General features: G+C 40.0%; 1 protein-coding gene across 3 annotated transcripts in view; it reads right to left on the bottom strand.

The window, feature by feature from the left end:
* The window catches only part of HNF4A (hepatocyte nuclear factor 4 alpha), a 104,110-nt gene that overhangs the window by 39,777 nt on the left and 45,230 nt on the right, over nucleotides 1-19,103 (bottom strand). The window contains exon 1 of one of the 3 annotated variants that reach the window (XM_070744694.1): nucleotides 6,246-6,470. The exons of the other annotated variants lie outside the window; for them this stretch is intronic. Within the exon in view, the coding sequence (XP_070600795.1) occupies nucleotides 6,246-6,366 (121 nt within the window). The 5' untranslated portion in view covers nucleotides 6,367-6,470. Of the gene's footprint in view, nucleotides 1-6,245; nucleotides 6,471-19,103 lie in introns of those variants that run through there. 3 annotated transcript variants of the gene reach the window in all.

The raw sequence follows: 19,103 nt of genomic DNA, 5'->3' as shown, positions 1-19,103 counted from the left end.
TATGGTTTTTTTATATCAGATCACCCTGGTATATTGAAGGAACGTCACAGCTCCTTTTTGCCTCTAGGCCCAACCCAGGACTAGGCAGTTAATTTATTCATAGCCGACAACTATATTCTGTATGTATCAAATGTTTTTAGCTGATTTTTTAAAAAAAAATTCATATAAAAATATATATATATGTCACATGTTGGGTTTTTTTTGCTGAATTTGAAAATTAAGGGAGACTAGGATAGATATATTTTGGCCTTATTTTGGCCTCATCAGCTAGCCATACCCACTGGGACTTGAACCTGCAACCTTTGCCTTGTAAGGCAGGGAATTATCCTCTAGGCTACAGTATCCAATCCCTTCAGCATTCTCTATATAGTTATGCACACACGTACACGCACATACATATACATATAAATTCACACACACACACAAACAAACAAACACACTCATATTTAAAATCTAATCAATTTTAAAGTTATTAAAGTTGACATTTAGACTCTAACCTCAATTTTATAATATTGGAAGCTTCCCTAAGGCTCTTATTTTAGGCTTAAAATCATGTTGTGTATATAATATATTCATTCTCTGTTTTTTCGAGCATTGTGCCGACTGCCTTGCAAAGTATGTCAGTACACTATTTTGTTTTGATAGTTATGGGTAGAGGAGAAGGGGTGAGAAAGAAATTAGTAGCATAGATAAGCCCTAAACAGGGACTTCCTCTTCCGGGTTTTAGCCTATTCCATGAAAAGTAAAAATAAAAACTAGGTTGACTCCTAAACCAGGAAGCCAGCTAAGAAGTACCCAGTACTGTCAGGGCCACCACAACCAACTCTTCCAAATGCTCTAATACCAACCAACCATTCAGGAAGGAGAAGCAATGCTACAGAACATTGCCCTCTCGTCTTTCAAAGATGGTCCTGAAAGACATTAAAGCCAATGATATTAAAAAAGCCTCCAAGATATCAAGGAGAACCAGGAGGATTGCTCTTCTCCAATCCCAGTATCTCAAAAGATCATCCACAAGAGTGACTGATACAGTTTCTTTATGAATTCTGTGTCTGATTGCCAGATGTCCAAATAATCTTCTTCGTCATGTACATTAACGATGCAATAAATAATCAGCTATATCAATCATATGAGATCATCCAAGGACATGGGGTGAGGTATCATCAATATGCCGATGATACCCAGCTTTACATCTCCACCGCATGCCCAGTCAACGAAGCAGTGGAAGTGATGTGCCGGTGCCTGGAGGCTGTTGGGGCCTGGATGGGTGTCAACAGACTCAAACTCAACCTGGATAAGACGGAGTGGCTGTGGGTTTTGCCTCCCAAGGACAATTCCATCTGTCCGTCCATTACCCTGGGGGGGGAATTATTGACCCCCTCAGAGAGGGTCCGCAACTTGGGCGTCCTCCTCGATCCACAGCTCACATTAGAAAACCATCTCTCAGCTGTGGCGAGGGGGGCGTTTGCCCAGGTTCGCCTGGTGCACCAGTTGCGGCCCTATCTGGACCGGGACTCATTGCTCACAGTCACTCATGCCCTTATCACCTCGAGGTTCGACTACTGTAATGCTCTCTACATGGGGCTACCTTTGAAAAGTGTTCGGAAACTTCAGATCGTGCAGAATGCAGCTGCGAGAGCAGTCATGGGCTTACCTAGGTACGCCCATGTTTCACCATCACTCCGCAGTCTGCATTGGCTGCCGATCAATTTCCGGTCACAATTCAAAGTGTTGGTTATGACCTTTAAAGCCCTTCATGGCATCGGACCAGAATATCTCCGAGACCGCCTCCTGCCGCACGAATCCCAGCGACCGATTAGGTCCCACAGAGTGGGCCTTCTCCGGGTCCCGTCAACTAAACAATGCCGGTTGGCGGGTCCCAGGGGAAGAGCCTTCTCTGTGGCGGCGCCGGCTCTCTGGAACCAACTCCCCCCGGAGATTAGAACTGCCCCTACTCTTCCTGCCTTCCAAAAACTCCTTAAGACTCACCTTTGCCGTCAGGCATGGGGAAACTAAACATCTCCCCTGGGCATGTTAATTTATACATGGTATGCTTGTGTGTGTGTTTGCTACTATATGGGTTTTTTCTTAAATCGATAAATATTTTAATTAATTAGATTGTTGTGACTGTTTTTACTTGTTGTGAGCCGCCCAGAGTCTTCGGAGAGGGGCGGCATACAAGTCCAACTAATAAATAAATAAAATAAATAATAACTCATCCATGATTTTCAGAATTGTGTTTGGGTGTTTGCTGGCCAAGATGTCAGTAACCCAAGGCTTTCAGCAGTCATTTTGAATTAAAAAAAACCATTGACATTAGTGAATAAATATAATGGACTGAGAATTATCTTTTTAATGAGTTATATGTATTTTGTTTAAAATGCAAAAAGGCAGCGTGAAAACTGTTTCTCTATATGGTTGGGTTTGTAATTCAGAACTTTTCTTCTCGCTGCCACACTGAATGTATCAATTAAAATTATCTTCTGCTCTTCTGGAGTAACAAGCAAGGTGGGTTAATGGGCGACGCTGTTAGCTATGATGAGTGTGCACATTTAATTACTGCATACTTTTTCACAATATTTTGCAATTGAAAAAATTAAAGAGTTAAGTAATTATTCCTTCTCTGTACCAACTGATCCTAATTTTACAGCAAACATCTCCAAGAGAAAAAGGAAATTCTGATCGAAAATATGAAACTGCAAAATGAAGAAGGCAGTGGGGGAAAAAAAAAGAGATGATAAGGATCTGATGATAATAGTCACCTTGGCATTTCTTTGGTCACTTATATAATCAAGCAGCTATGCTGTACAACAAATTGCACCAAGTAATTAAGTGATACTTGTAAAAGGAAAGAAAACAAGATAAAGAGTTCATTGTATCATAAATCAAATAGATTATTATTTTGCAGACTCTCCCTGGTGAGATCAGTGCTTTCTGATCAGTTCTTGTGAAAGTTGTTATGCCTACTTATGCACTTATCTGCATGCGTTGCCCAACTGGCAAATTCTTACAGAGTGGCCTTGGTGATTGGTATGGGTATATTTAATCTTGAAAATACAAAGGGGCTATAATACAAGTAAACAATATACTCTTATACTGCAATGAATTTTCTCCTGATTGATTAATTAATTCACTCTTTATTAATTAATTCACTCTGCTAAACAAATAATTCCCTCAACACTGTCAAACTATTTACTAAGTCTGCACTACTATTTCTACTAGTTTTTTCCCGTCATTCCTACCACCCATTTCCTCCCACTTATGACTGTAACTTGTTGCTTGTATCCTTAAGATTTTTATTAATATTGATTGTTTCCTCATTGGTTATTTGACCCCTATGACAATCATTGTTGTACTTCTTGATTCTTGACAAATGTATATTTTTCTTTTATGTACACTGAGAGCATATGCACCAAGACAAATTCCATGTGTGTTCAATCAGGATGGTATTCTAAAGTCAGCTGTGGATCGAGGAGGATGCCCAAATTGTGGACCCTCTCTGAGGGGGTCAATAATCCCCCCCCCAGGGTAATGGATGGACAGATGGAATTGTCCTTGGAAGGCAAAACTCACAGCCACTCCATCTTGTCAGGGTTGAGTTTGCGCTGTTGGCACCCGTGAAGAGCCTCCAGGCACCGGCACATCACTTCCACTGCTTCGTCGAGTGGACACGGGGTGGAGATGTACAACTGGGTGTCATCAGCATACTGATGACACCTCACCCCATATCTTTGGATGATCTCACCCAAATGTTGGTATGATATTTCTTCAAGAACTTGGAAAGGATTACAAGTAGTCCTTGACTTACAACAGTTCATTTAGTGACTGTTTGAAGTTGCATCACTGAAAAAAGATCTAACACGATACGTTTTCACACTTTTTCACATTGCAGCATCCTCATTGTCACATGATCAAAATTCAGATGCTTGGCAACCGACTCATATTTATGATGATTACTGTGTCTCAGGATCATGTGACCACATCTTGTCACCTTCTGACAAGCAAATTCAATGGGGAAGTCAAATTCACTTAACAATAGCAGTGATTCACTTAATCATGTTTGCAAGAAAGGTCGTAAAATGAGGCAAAACTCACTTAACCAATATTTCACTTACCATTATAATTTTGGGGCTCAACTGTGGTTCTATTATATTGTTTACTTATATCCCCTTTGTATTTTCAAGATTAAATATACCCATTTTCCTAAGCCCATCCTCATAATAATTTGTTTTATTTGATTATCTCTATCTGCCATTCACTTTGCCCTTTGCAGTTTCTATGAATCTTCCTTAAAACACAGTATGAATGAACAGAAGGGAGTCTGACCAATGTAGACCATAGAAGAATTATTGCTTCCTTTGATTCGCAAATTACATTTCAATGAACGGATGTGTGTATACTTTATAATTATATGCATCTATAATTGTATTTATCTTTTTAGCAGCTACATATGTTCACACTGTAAAAGGATTGTGTAATTAATCATCTTTAATAGTTTGGTAAAATTTTACAAAGTGAAGACCAGGTTGCATCTACCTCCCTGTACACCCAAGATAAATTTATGTAGAGAAAATGCTTTCTCACTTCAGTTTATTTCCAGCAGGTGTCAGCAACAACCACACCCAAATGTCAATGCACTCTTTGTGATGACCCTAGATACTATAATCAAGCTACTATACAAAAAGTTGTAAAAATCTGACCATGGGTAAAGGGAGAAAAAAATTGGCCATGCTGAAAACTCATTCATTTTAGTCGTTTGGAGAGTTACATTCTATATACAACCTTTCAGAAAAGTAACTTTCATTTTAGTCATCTCTCTTTATTATTAGCTTTTAAACATTAACTTATAATGTTAATACTTAAGAACTAGATACTTCAAAACTATAACAATGGAAAATTGGCAGTAATATTCGAAATAAAAGATTGAAACAATTATCACTAAACCTTCTCTAAAGAAGACTGGGAATTGTAGTTTACAGAGGGAGCTGGGAATGCCTTGTATTTCTCTATAGAATATATGCCATAATTCCACGTTTATGTACAGGCGTACAACTGTATTTCCATTTAAGATGTCTAAAACATTGTTGTATGGCAGTAAGGAAATCAATTTCGATTTCCATCTCTCTTAACAAGAGCAAAAAGTATCAAAGAGCAAAAACTTGTCCATTTTTAAACTTCATAGCATGCTGTTTCCCAAATAGTAGAAAGTTCTGAATTTTAATGAATACCACTAAAGCTATCAGACCCATTGAGCCAATAAGGTACAGGGTGTTATGCCAATTACAATAAAGAAAAGGATCAAGGGAACAACCACAGCTTTTAAGCAAAACATGCATAATATAAGAAAACGGACTGAGCTTATAATTAATCATAGTAGAAGTCATAATGATCACCCCTTGTAAAATCCTACATGAAGTGTGAAAGTGTCAATACGAAGACAATAGCAAATGTTTTCTAAGTCATACAGCTACATTGCTGCGTGAAATGAAAATAGTAATATAAGCAAGAATCATAATCATATTTCACCACAATTCTAATCCTGGATGGGATTGTGTACATGTTTAGAATTATATCAATTGTAAATATAAACATAATTTAGAATCAATTACATTTCTGAAATCTTATTCTCAGATATGAAGCTATAGTTTAGGGACAGAGTGGCAGACCTCTGATTACGCTTCACTCTAATTGCAAATTATTATGGCACGGACAATATGAAAAGTTTTCATAGGTATATCTCTACCAAAAGAATAATTGAATTTCCTAATAGGCCCTTGAACTCTAACCTCTTTTTGGAAAATAAAAAGTTAGGTGTTGCATTCCACCTTTTAAAAAAACCTACTCCTTCTGGAACGATCATCCCATTTTATTTTCCTTCTATACTTCCCAACCATACTTCTTTCTGAGACTTCCTATTTTTCCCCCCAGTAAGATTTGTGTATAGTATAAGAGAAAATTATAATGGGGCTTTGATTCCTATACTGCAACCATCCTGTGAAAGGTCAGCTAGTTAAAACCAAGCAGAGTCCCAGACAAAATCTTACTGAGAAAATATTTGCATTTGGGGCACCAAACCCTCCTCCACCGCCAGGCTTTTACATAGACGGAGGATGGAACTAAGCAGAGGGTAATCATGTTTGTTCCACACTATCTGGCTGCTGTCAAAAAGAAAAATGACTTCTGAACCTTTCCCGTCCGGACCCCAACTTTGATAGAGGAAAAACAACATTCTGAAATGGACTTACCACTGCCCATTGCTAAGACTTGCATGTTCTCAAACTCCAGTGTCGTATATGCAGGATCTAAAGCTGCACTGTAATCTGCCATCTCCATGTCTATCAGGGCTTTGGAAAGGCGCATTATCATCTGCAAACACGGGCCAGATTGCAGTGATTCCGCAGCCAGAGGTTATTGGCCCCTTCAACCTCTCCAACTGATTTTGCCGGCGTCCCCTATCTGTTGGCCTTTATTTCAGATATTTCTCTGAAAGAATCTGCTGCACTTCAAGGCCTATACTACCCAAATGGGTGGAGGCAGGAGGCAAGGGGGGTTAATCGTTAATCATCTCACCCACTAGTGAACACTGCTGTGCTCAGCCTCTCACTTCGCCCTGCTTTGCTTTTCTCCCTTTCAATTCCCCTTTGACGATTGTTTATGACAGTCTTCGTCACCAGCTTGTGGCTGATTTCTGCTCCAGGACAGGTGAAAAAGCACAGCGGAGGGCCTGCTATCTACACCCAGCTTTCCCTAGTGCAGTGTGGTACCTAAGATGTCATTATTAAGATCACTTTATGGATAGCAGAAGCTACAAGGAGCACTTCCGAAAGGCAGAACGCCACTTCCATCTTCCACCTGGAGCTGCTGTCCTGTCCCTTCATCTACCCTTCCTTTTCCTCTCTTCTCTTCTCCCACGCCCTGTCATTTCTCTGTTGGATGAAGGTCATCGGAATGGTAATTTATACACTGTCACACACAGGAACAATGTGGGACTTTCATTTTACTTCCCTATAAAACCATGTTTTACAGGCTCTGACTTCATTATCAACAACAACTCCCTCCACAGCATTTACCTACAATAGATCTTTCGGTGCCAGGCACGTAAATGCAAAATGCAACACTAACTGTGTCCATGGATCTCGAAACCCCACCTCCCTGGTGATCCTCTCAGTTCAAAAGGTACACAGGATTTGGGCCAGGTGACACGTAATGTTTAGGAGGTAAGAACAGCTGAAAGAGATCTGGACTAGCTTGGAACCCTGGAATCCATTGCTTTTCCTTGATCATTTTCCTGGCTAATTCCTCTGAATTTGGACAATGTGACAGAGGAAGCTGTATGGTCCTTTTCTGCTCCCTCCCTTTTTTCAGATTAGAACTTATAGAAGAATTGGCAACCTACACCCTCAGGTTTTCATGGAGACCTAATCATTTTGCAACCCCATGTCAATCTCTTTACCATTTTCAAATGGCAAACATAAATTAGGTAGTGTGAGTCTTAAAACGGACTTTCCACAATTAAAAGACCCTATTTTTCAATAAAACGGTTAAAAAACTCCATCTAACACTTGTAGATTGTTCCACTTGAATTATTGGCTTATTCCCTGGAAAAATTAAAGTATTCTGTTGAGAAAAAGTTTCCTATTCCCTAAGCAGGTTGCAGCTTTTTCAGAAAAAAAGTTTGAATCCCTGGTATGGTGTGGGTGACAACTTTCCTGAACCCCAGTACTATTTTTAAACTGTAACAATGACAGCAAGAGATCCTATCACAAATTTTCTTAGTTCACAAAGCACAATATGACAATCTAGACCAATAAAAGTTGAATGATATTACCAGGAACCAGTGCTTTTTGAGGTTATAATCAATTCTTGCCACTTGGGTATAGTTGATAAAATCATCTACACCCAAGGCTACAAAAGAATATTATGTTTCTATTGCTCAATGCAAACTATTTCCCTACCTTTATTTGATACAATAAGCCATGTTTTTCTGCTGTGCTCCTATGATATCACTTTCACTTTCCTCTAAACCCATGAAAGAGAAGCAATCTTAAATTATCTTTAGTTGTACTGCTGTTGAGTTGTGCTTTCTTGCTTAAGTCTGCAACAGCCAACAAAAACCACAAGGTGTGTAAAATTTGCTTGTGTTCCCAACATACTATATTGCAGATGAAATTAGATAACTAATAAATGCATGGGATCAAAATAGGAGATCCTATTATTTTTCCCCCCTAAGGAGCTGAAAATAGCAATGACATGCTTATGTTCTATCAGTTCTACAGAATATTGCCAGATTCTCCAACTGGCAGTATTGTAAATGTCATAACTCCATGTCCCTTAAATAAAGGAATTATAGGGTCACAGTCCTAAATAAAAACTGACAGCAGGCAATAAAGGCCTGAAAAGAGGAGAATACCCAATCACTCAATTCAACCTTATTCATATTATAATTATTATTATTTATTGGATTTGTATGCCGCCCCTCTCCGGTATATCTGCACCCTTTTAGAATTTGCTTAGTTTATGCCCTAAGAAATTGATTGCCCAAGGAAATATATCTGCAATAACTGGACTTTGGGGGTCTTAAAAGCTTTGCTTTGTTTTTAACAACCTATTTTCTCTTAAACATGCTTGCCCATTTTTACCTGTTGGCTACTAATTGCCTTTTCTCTCTGCTGTGTAATGCCCATTTTAGTTATGAAATCATACTTGTTTTTTTTTTAATTCCAAGAATTCATCTGAATCACATAAACATCAAGATCATACTTTTTCACAAAGTACTAACTATTGTAATTATGGTCAGCCTTTTAGCATAATGCAGTTAATACAGTTAAATGAGGATCTATTCATTCATTTTTACAACTGTAATTATTTGTCTGGCAAAGTATACTGCTCAAAAAATTAAAGGGAACACTCAAATAACCCATCCTAGATCTGAATGAATGAAACATTCTCATTGAATACTTTGTTCTGTACAAAGTTGAATGTGCACAACAGCATGTGAAATTGATTGTCAATCAGTGTTGCTTCCTAAGTGGACAGTTTGATTTTACAGAAGTTTGATTTACTTGGGGTTATATTGTGTTGTTTATGTTTTCCCTTTATTTTTTTGAGCAGTGTACTTTTTATTTATTTACAACACAAACACACAAACACAAACACACACACACATGTAAAGAAATGCATATTTAATAATACTGAGGGAGGGCATGATAGAACGTTAAAAATGAACTTAAATGGGTATGTGTAGTGGTAATTAAAATGCCAGCCAGAGATAATTTAGTATACATATCTGCTGAATTCCAACATTTATAGTATTAGGCAAGTTTGTTCTCTCAAGCTCGTCTTATCTTATATCTGCTGCAAAACAAAATACGATAAGCCCATGCATGGAAGTTCCCTAAATGAGGAGTGGGATACAAATGTGATGAATTCTCTGCTAATCAGTTTTTGTTGTTGATGCATTTGAGTCAGTCTTGGCTCCTGGCAACTGCCTGGGTTGGGGTTTTTTTTTACAAGATTTTTCAGAAGTAGTTTTTCATTGCCTCTTTCCTACAGTTGAAACAAAGGGACTGGCCCAACGTTTTCCTGCTGACTTCATACCTAAACCAAAATTAGAACTCACAGCCGCCTGTGTTCTAGGTCTGAAAAAAATCATGTGGCTCTGTTGTATGAAGTCAAACCCTGCATTTGGTACAATTCTGAGTATTCCTACAGCTACAGATTTTAGAGCCTGTGGCTTGGCTGAGGAGGGGTTTTATGCTATGCTATAAATTCTATTGTGTATAAGCAGATTAATAACAGTAAATCAATGTTATCATATTGAATATCAGGTGAATTGCACCAAAGAACTGATAATAATTAATGATTATGGCCTGTTCTTTTCATAATGAAAACACCTTATCTTTTGCAACCCTTACGATTTAAACTGTAGATAGTAAATTAAAATTTCTGCAGGCAGTTTAAACTGTTTTTCAGGAACAGCCCATGATTTAATGTCTAATATAAATCTCAGTGGGTACTGTCTGGCTAGTCAATGGCCAACTCAGATGCGAAAAGTACTACATGACAAAGGCAGCCTACTCCATATAACATTAAAGAAGAATATAATAAAAGAAAAAAGAAATGTTGATGGAAGGGACAGTGTAATATAAGGTGACCAGATTTTAACATTGCTAAAGAGGGACACCATTGACAATGTGTGTGTGTGTGTGTGTGTGTGTGTGTGTGTGTGTGTCTTGATTAAAACGGCTGGCCCAGACACAAACACAACAGTGTATATGGAGCAAAAAAAATGTCTTTTTCTTTCTCTCTCTCTCTCTCTTCCTCCCTCCCTTTCTCTTTCTCTTTCTCTCTCTCCTTCCCTCTTTCTTTCTCTCTCTTCCTTCCTTTCTATTTTTTTTCTCTTTCTCCCTCCCTTTCTCTCTTTTTCTTTCTCTCTCTCCCTCCCTCATTCTTTCTCTCTCTTCCTTCCTTCCTTCCTTCCTTTCTTTTCCCCCCTCTCTTTTTCTCTCTCTTCCTCCCTTTTCTCTCTTTCTCTTTCTTTCTCTCCCTCTTTCTTTCTCTCTCTTCCTTCCTTTCTTTTCCCCCTCTCTTTTTCTCTCTCTCTCTTCCTCCCTTCCTTTCTCTCTTTTTATTTCTCTCCCTCTTTCTTTCTCTCCCTCTTTCTTTCTCTCTCTTTCTCTACTTTTTTCTCCCTTCCTCTCTTCTCTCTCTTCCTTTCTCCCTCTTTCTCTTTCTTTCTCTCCCTTCTTTTCTCTCTTTTCTCTCTCTCTTTCTCTCTCCCTATTTCTATTTCTTTCTCTCTCTCTCCTTCCTTCCCTCCCTCTCGCTCTCTTTCCCTCTCTCTTTCTCTCTCTGGTTCTCTCTCTCTCTCTTTCATGATGCTCGGACCTGGTAGGCACGCTCCTCCATGCAGCTGCCAGATGGGAACATCAAGAGAGCGCCCGGTGTGTCACCGCTGAATCCCCAAGCAGCAGGAGCACCTGATGAAGAAGAGGGCCAGGATGGTGAATCCGCTGCTTTGGCTTCTATGGGAAGCCGCCCAGGACTCGCCAGCCACCCATCCTCTCTCTCTCTCTCTTGCCCTGCGAGGGGGCACAGCGTCGGCTGCTCAGGCTCACTATGTCACCTTGGGCCAGTCATCCTCTCTCAGTCAAATTCTAATTCATGGGGTTCTTCTTGTGGAAATAAAGTTTCCCTATGGAAACCACATTGATCACCTACTGGAATAGCATGATAGAAATGTAAATAATAATAACAGTAATGCATTGTACACTAGTCAATTGCAAAAGGCGGCTTTACTAAGACCTGCTTACATCCTGCAACGATAACTGTGATACCATCCATATCTGCCTTTTGCCAGGTGTTCGGAAAGGACTTGATAGAAAGACAAAAATGCCAGATCCAGTGTCAACATCTGGGTGATATAATATGCAACAAACCATACACACTGTAACCCAGATTAAATCTATGATGAAAACCTTCTAATTGCTGAATTTTAATTAACTTCAAGCTATAAAAACAGCAATGGTGAGATACTAGAAGTTACAACTCAGCAATATCTGGATAGACAAAAGTTCTCTACTCTTGCTATAGATCCATGGCCTGAACCCACAAGATTCCCAATCAACAATACAGTGGTACCTCTACTTAAGAACTCAATTCGTTCCATGACCATGTTCTTAAGTAGAAAAGTTTGTAATTAGAAGCAATTTTTCCCATAGGAATCAATGTAAAAGCAAATAATGCATGCAAACCCATTAGGAAAGAAATAAAAGCTCAGAATTTGGGTGGGAGGAGGAGGAGGAGGAAGAAGAGGAGGAGGATAGTCACTGCCCAGAGCGAAGGGAGTGTTTCTTTTGTCCCTCTCCAAGCGCCCAGAGAAAGGAAAATCCTTTGTTCACTCTGGACTGTCAAAGCTTCCTTAAGCGCCACCGAAAGGCTCCTCTGGCAGCCCAGAAAAGCCCGATTTCCTGGGAAATTTTTCCAGGCTCGGGTTCTTAAGTAGAAAATGGTTCTTAAGAAGAGGCAAAGAAATCTTGAACACCCAGTTCTTATCTAGAAAAGTTGCTTCAGATCAGGGGTGTCAAACTTACGTCCTGCAGGCCAGATGTTGGGTGCTGGATCCACCCCTGTCTGATTTAGTAAAGGGAAAAAAGTCCCGAAACATCACAAAATAATAATAATAATAATAATAATAATAATAATAATAATAATAATAATAATAAGAATTATAATAATTATAATAATTATAATAATTATAATAATTATAATAATTATAATTATAATTATTACTAATTAATAATAGTAATAATAATAATAATGTGTTTGCGGTGAGGGGCGGCATACAAATCTAATAAATAAATAAATAAATAAATAAATAAATAATAGTAATAATAATAATAATAATAATTTGTTAGATTTGTATGCCGCCACTCTCCGAGGACTCGGAGCGGCTCACAACAAGTAAAACATCATGTACAAATCCAATATTAAAACAGTTCTAAAAACCCTTATTAAAAAACAATCATACAACCCAAACACACCGTACATAAAGTCAAGACAGCTAAGGATATATTAATTCTTCCATGCCTGGCAACGCAGATGGGTTTTCAAAAGTTTACGAAAGGCAAGGAGGGTGGGGGCAGTCCTAATCTCCAGGGGGAGTTGATTCCAGAGGGCCGGGCCGCCACAGAGAAGGCTCTTCCACAGGGTCCCACCAGAGGGCATTGTTTTGTCAACAGGACCCAGAGAAGGCCAACTCTGTGGGACCTAATCAGTTGCTGGGATTCGTGCGGCAGCAGGCGGTCCCGGAGGTATTCTGATGATGCTGCCATGATGATGCAGGTTTGACATTGAGTGGAAGACCACTAGCTTCCACACCTCAGACTTGAGCTACTCTGAGGAAATGGAATAGGCTTCTGGAATGTGACCATTAAACATTATTATTATTATTATTATTATTATTATTATTATTATTATTTATTAGATTTGTATGCCGCCCCTCTCCGTAGACAAATCTAATAGTTAAACTCTAAAATAACAATAATACATTTAAAAAGTCTAAAAAACAAGAAACCCCAATATATAAAAAACATACATACAGTCATATCATACACAGAAAACTACATAGGCAGGGGGAGATGTTTCAGTTCCCCCATGCCTGACGACAGAGGTGGGTTTTAAGGAGTTTATGAAAGGCAAGGAGGGTGGGGGGCAGTTCTAATCTCTAGGGGGAGCTGCTTCCAGAGGGTTGGAGCCGCTACAGAGAAGGCTCTTCCTCTGGGTCCCGCCAAACGACATTGTTTAGTTGATGGGACCCGGAGGAGACCAACTCTGTGGGACCTAACCGGTCGCTGGGATTGTTATATTGTCATGGTTCCTGCTTGAAAGAATATATCCTAATCTTTCCTCTTCGGCTAGAAATTACTGAGCCAATAATTCATATAAGAGGGTCAGAAAGGTAGAGAAAGACCCTCAACAACAGCCCCACTGAGAAATCTTTCATGCCAGTCCAAACTTGGATAGGATGATCCTTACGATTAGATAAATGTGTTCAGACATCAAGTTAAACATGCAGAGGGTTTACCATAGTGTCTAGTATAATATCATAAACCCAGCTTGTTTTGCTCAGTTTAGCAAAACATGCCTTAAGTCCAACAAGCTCCTAACTAAGTATGACAAAAAAAAAAATTCCTCTCATACAAGGTCTGACAGGATTAAGGTTACTAGAAATAGCAATCAAAAGGTGTATGTACAAGGCTAGCGAGGCGGGGGAGCTTCTTAAGGGGAACCGAAGGATTAAACGCTTGGAAACTGACAATGAATCATAAAGCCTTTCACCTCTATTGAAGATGACTCAGATGTACTGCTGGTGGCTAAAATTACAATCTTAAAGATTAGTTGTCTTCAGGTAATCTTTTGGCAAGAGCCCGTTCCTTACTTCCGTATTATTGAAGAGAACATGTACAGTGTTCCCTCGATTTCCGCAGGGGATGCGTTCTGAGACCGTCCGCGAAAATCGAATTTCCGCGAAATAGAGATGCGGAAATACACCATTTTTGGCTATGGACAGTATCACAAGCCATCCCTTAACACTTTAAACCCCTAAATGACCATCTCCCATTCCCTTAACAACCATTTACTCACCATTATTATTGGTACTCACCATTGAATAAGGCACTTAGTGATCCTGATATTTATAAACATAACAATAATTATTTTATTTTATTTTTTTGCAAAAATTATTAGTTTGGTGATGAAGTATGACATCATCGGATGGGAAAAACCATGGTATAGGAAAAAACCCGTGAAGTATTTTTTAATTAATATTTTTTTAAAAAGCCGGGGTATAGGCTATTCGCGAAGTTCGAACCCACGAAAATCGAGGGAACACTGTATTTATTATCCCCTCCATGCAGCCCTGGCATTTACAAGAGGCCTTAATATTTTTTACAAGCCCTGGCATTCTAGGCCTTAATATTTTATATATAATCTCAAATTTAGCAGCTGCACATCTCTCTCACAGAGTAACATAGGGCAATATTTATTTGTTTTTTTGGTTGGTTGGTTGGTTTTTATGCCACCCTTAGGCAACTCAGGGCAGTGTACAACATTATAAATGCAAACAATATATGTAAAGAAATCTAATTATTTTAAAAAGAATTATTATTATTATTATTATTATTATTATTATTATTATTATTATTATTATTATTATTATTATTTAGATTTGTATGCCGCCCCTCTCCGCAGACTCGGGGCGGCTCACAACAGTGATAAAAACAATACATAATGACAAATCTAATAATTAAAATCTAAAATAGCAATAGTACATTTTTAAAAAGTCTAAAAAGCAAGGAACCCCAATATATAAAACATACATACAGTCATATCATGCACAAAAACTACATAGGCAGGGGGAGATGTCTCAGTTTTATGCACAATTACTAAAAATTCTAGAAAAACCCCATGTACAGTCATGCACATTTATCCAATTCAATCATTCATAGTATCGGCCGGAGACAATCTCGTCACTCACGGCCCCCATGACCGCCGGCAGAGGTAGGTCTTCAGAGCTTTATGAAAGACCAGGAGGGAGGGAGCGGTACGTATCTCAGGAGGGAGTTTGTTCCAGAGGTCCAGGGCCACCACAGAGAAGGCTCTTCCCCTAGGACATTGTCTGGCCAATGGGACCTGGAGAAGGCCGACTCTGTGGGACATAACCGGCCGCTGGGATACACGAGGCAGAAGATTATCCCGAAGGTAGTCTGGTCCTAAGCCATGTAGGGCTTTTTAGGTCATAACCAGCACTTTGAATTGCGCACAGAGACAAATTGGCAACCAGTGCAGCTCACGGACTGATGTTGAAATGTGGACAGATCTTGGGAACCCCACAATAGCTTGTGTGGCTGCATTTCATATACAAATAAAATATTGAAATAAAAAATTGTATATAAAATGCAAAAAGAGGCAAATATGGTTAAAATTCAGCATTAAAAGTGTTATGTATTAGGATTTGAATATAAGCAAACTGCTTCTACCAAGGTCTGCTTTGCAGAGTGGGAAAATAAAGAGCGCTGATTGATTCAGCCAGACGGCAGTCCTCTATTTAAAGAGAGTTTGCTGGGCTCGCCTTTTGTTGGGTTCACTTTACTTCTAATAAAGAGCTGTTAGTCACAAGTCTGCTTCATGCCTCTCCAGTATGAGAACTCAACACAAAGTGTTAAAAAAGCGGAAGGGAGGGCCTTTAGGATGCTAACCAGCTCCATGGCTGCATGTTCTTTGATGAGACCCAAGTAAGACAGCAGAGTCGGTTTTTAAACCTTTCCCAAAGATGAGAAGAATGGGGGCAAGCATTATTTCTTGGGGGTGGGTGGGTGTTCCAAACAGTGGAAGCAGTGGCAGACTTTATTAGAATCCTAAATAAAACAACTCTGCAATCGAGTCAGCATTTGTCTTTTAGATATTTTTACATTGTGCTTTGAAGACTGTACCGTATTCCAATTTCTCAGGCACGTATTTCCTTCATTTAAGGAAATAAATGGATGAGCCTCAGTGGCAGTTTGGCAGATCAAATCTCAGTAGGCTCATGGTTGACTCAGCCTTCCATCCTTCCGAGGTGGGTAAAATGAGGACCCAGATTGTTGGGGGCAAGATGCTTATTCTCTATAAATCGTTTTAAAAGGACTGTAAAGCACTGTGAAGTGGTATATAAGTCTAAATGCTATTGCTATTAAGACAGAATAATCCATTGCAATAATTAGAAACATAGAAACATAGAAGACTGACGGCAGAAAGAGACCTCATGATCCAGCTAGTCTGCCCTTATACTATTTCCTGTTTATTTTTATGTGAAAGGAGCTGGGGAATCCCTCCCACGAAGAGATTCTGGAAGCGGAGCTTTGACGTCACTGGCAGATTGCTAAGGATGCCAAGGTGATCACTTCCTGGATTCCATGGAATCCAGGAGGTGATCACCTTGGCGTCCTTAGCAACCTGCCAGTGACGTCAAAGCTCCAAACGCCGAACACGACCCCGAACTTTGCCCGAACTTTGAAAAAAATTCGGGTTCGTGTCCGGCATACCGAACACCCCAAAATTGGGTACGGACCCAAATTTTGTGGGTTCGGTTCACCCATTACTATGGGTGACATAAATGAGTGTTAAGACTCTTACGGAAGGCGAGGAGGGTGGGGGAAGTGCAAATCTCTGGGGGGAGCTGATATCAGAGGGCCAGGGCCCCCACAGAAATGGTTCTTCCCCTAGTCCCCACCATGCGACATTATCTGGTTGACAGGACCTGGAGAAGGCCAACTCTATGGGACCTAACCCAGGGATAGGCAAAGTTGGCTCTTCTATGACTTGTGAACTTCAACTCCCAGAATTCCTGAGCTAGCACGATTGGCTCAGGAATTCTGGGAGTTGAAGTCCACAAGTCATAGAAGAGCCAACTTTGCCTACCCCTGACCTAATCAGTCGCTGAGATTCATACGGCAGAAGGGGCCCCCGCAAGTAATCTGGCCCGATGCCATGTAGGGCTATATAGATCATTACCAACACTTTGAATTGTGCCTGGAAAGCTTCTGTACATGTGCAGAAGCTAGTCTACGGGTACGCACTCAGTACCCGTAGACGACCCTGAGCAAACCTGCAGCAAAAGGATCCAGAACCCACCCCTGCAAAAGCCGCATGCTTAGGCATAATGAAGTAGCAGCCATTCATGCAAGCTTGCTAACTGAAATAGCTGGCTTATCCTGTCTTAATCGTAAGGCATGTCCAGACAATTCCCCCACTGCATCTGAAGGCAACAAACTAATTTGGAGTTTCAGGTATTAAGGCCTATACAACCGTTATCTTCCAACATGTCCCATGCTGCTGGCAGCTGCTTCCTATGCCTAAAAGTATGGCTTACCGTGAGACCTCCCCTGATTTAAAATCCTTTGGATTTCTTCTTTTCATAGAGATGAGTACAGCAGGTCCTGTCATCATTCTGAATGGACAGAACACCCCAGCAGCAGCCTATTTCTGTTCCATTTCCCAGGCCACGTGATAGGTGAGCCCATCGGGGCACAGTCCTGTTGTGTTACAAGACAGAGAACTAAAGTCCCAGGGGAATCCACGCCAGCACAATCATCTCTCAAACCATCCCTTTTGCTTTTTTTTTCACCCCCCGCCGTTGAAATTTCAAATTCCAGTTTGTGGACAAAGTCCTACCTATCTGAGAATATAGCTCTCCGACCACTGACCAAACTCCATTCCAAGTGACAACCTAGTTATGCTTTTCCCCAGGCTCTGACATTCAGTGTTTGGAACTGCTGGGTAGATTTGAAATCAGCTTGCCTTGGCCTGAACTGCTGTGCACTTTGAAAGAATGGATTCTGGCTACTTGTTTGACTTCAAAGTCAAGCGTTGGGGACGAGGATTCCTTCTGATTGCCCGTAACAAAGCAGGTAGGAAGATCCACGACGCCTGCTTTCACAGCTCTATTTCAAAGGGAAAAAAAGATTAAAACATCTATTGTGCTTGAAGTCCTCATTTCGGGCCATACCTTAAGATTAAAAAAAAAGAGAGGGAGACAAGACAATGTGAAGGGGGCAGGGTACTACAAGCCAAAGAGATAGGAAGAACGAACTCTTCCAATCGGAGGCACTTGATGTAGTTAACAGATAACTTCAGTGAAGCTTTCTCACTCTTCATCCCTTCCTATTCTCTGCAGATTAGGGCAAACTTACTTTTGTGCTAATCATTTCTTGGCCGGGTTATCTCAGATGAAAAAATTAACAGAAAATAGTTTACTGCATGACTTGCTCACCACAGCAAGAAATGACACCAAAAGCTGTCAAGCAAAATTTTCAACCAGCTTGCTCTTTTCAGATCTTGTGCTGAATCTAGCCATCTACGTTTAAACGGTGTGTATGTGTTTTAAAGGATGACCACCACCCCTGTAAAGTCAATATTTTGTTCCTGCCCCTTTTCCATGACCTGAGGATATATTTGCTTTCTGACTATTTCCAAAAGGAGATGATACCCCCCTCCTGCCCCAAGCCTGTATTTTGTCAGACTTTAGTAAACAGGGATTGTCTTTCCACACCATCAAATCCCATTTGCCTTTTGCCTAAATTCATGTCTTAACAATTACAGAGCCCTTTCCCCCTTCCCCCTTGTGTTAATAAGCACCCCTGTGGAATTCTGCTGAATCAGAAAGGTGCAGGACATTTATGAGTTACTAGCCAACTTAGTGGCGGGAGAAAAGCAGGAGTAGATGTTAGAGGGACGATTCACATTGCCACTCATAAAGGCGTCTGGTATGCATGTATGAATCTGGAGCTCCAGGCAAATGAAGGTTGCAAAGAGCTATTTTTCTGGCCCTTTGAATCACAACTTAGGAGTTGTTGCGAGGCTAGCAATATTTGCAGTTGACTTTCAAGGGACAGTGTTGCTAGAATTGAGCAATTATGTGGAAATCCTGCAAAGGATCACTAGAACCACATTTCCACAGGAAGTTTTGTGTACTTGGGATTAACTTTAAAAAAAACATTAACTCTCAAAGTTAGGAATTTCTTACAAAGCAACATCTATGGTCAAATTTTTTTTTTTAATTTAAG

The sequence above is a fragment of the Erythrolamprus reginae genome, chromosome 3 (assembly GCF_031021105.1).
Source record: "Erythrolamprus reginae isolate rEryReg1 chromosome 3, rEryReg1.hap1, whole genome shotgun sequence".
NCBI lineage: Eukaryota > Metazoa > Chordata > Lepidosauria > Squamata > Dipsadidae > Erythrolamprus > Erythrolamprus reginae.
Note: the sequence above shows the minus strand (reverse complement) of the source record. Positions and strands in the feature narration are given on the sequence as shown.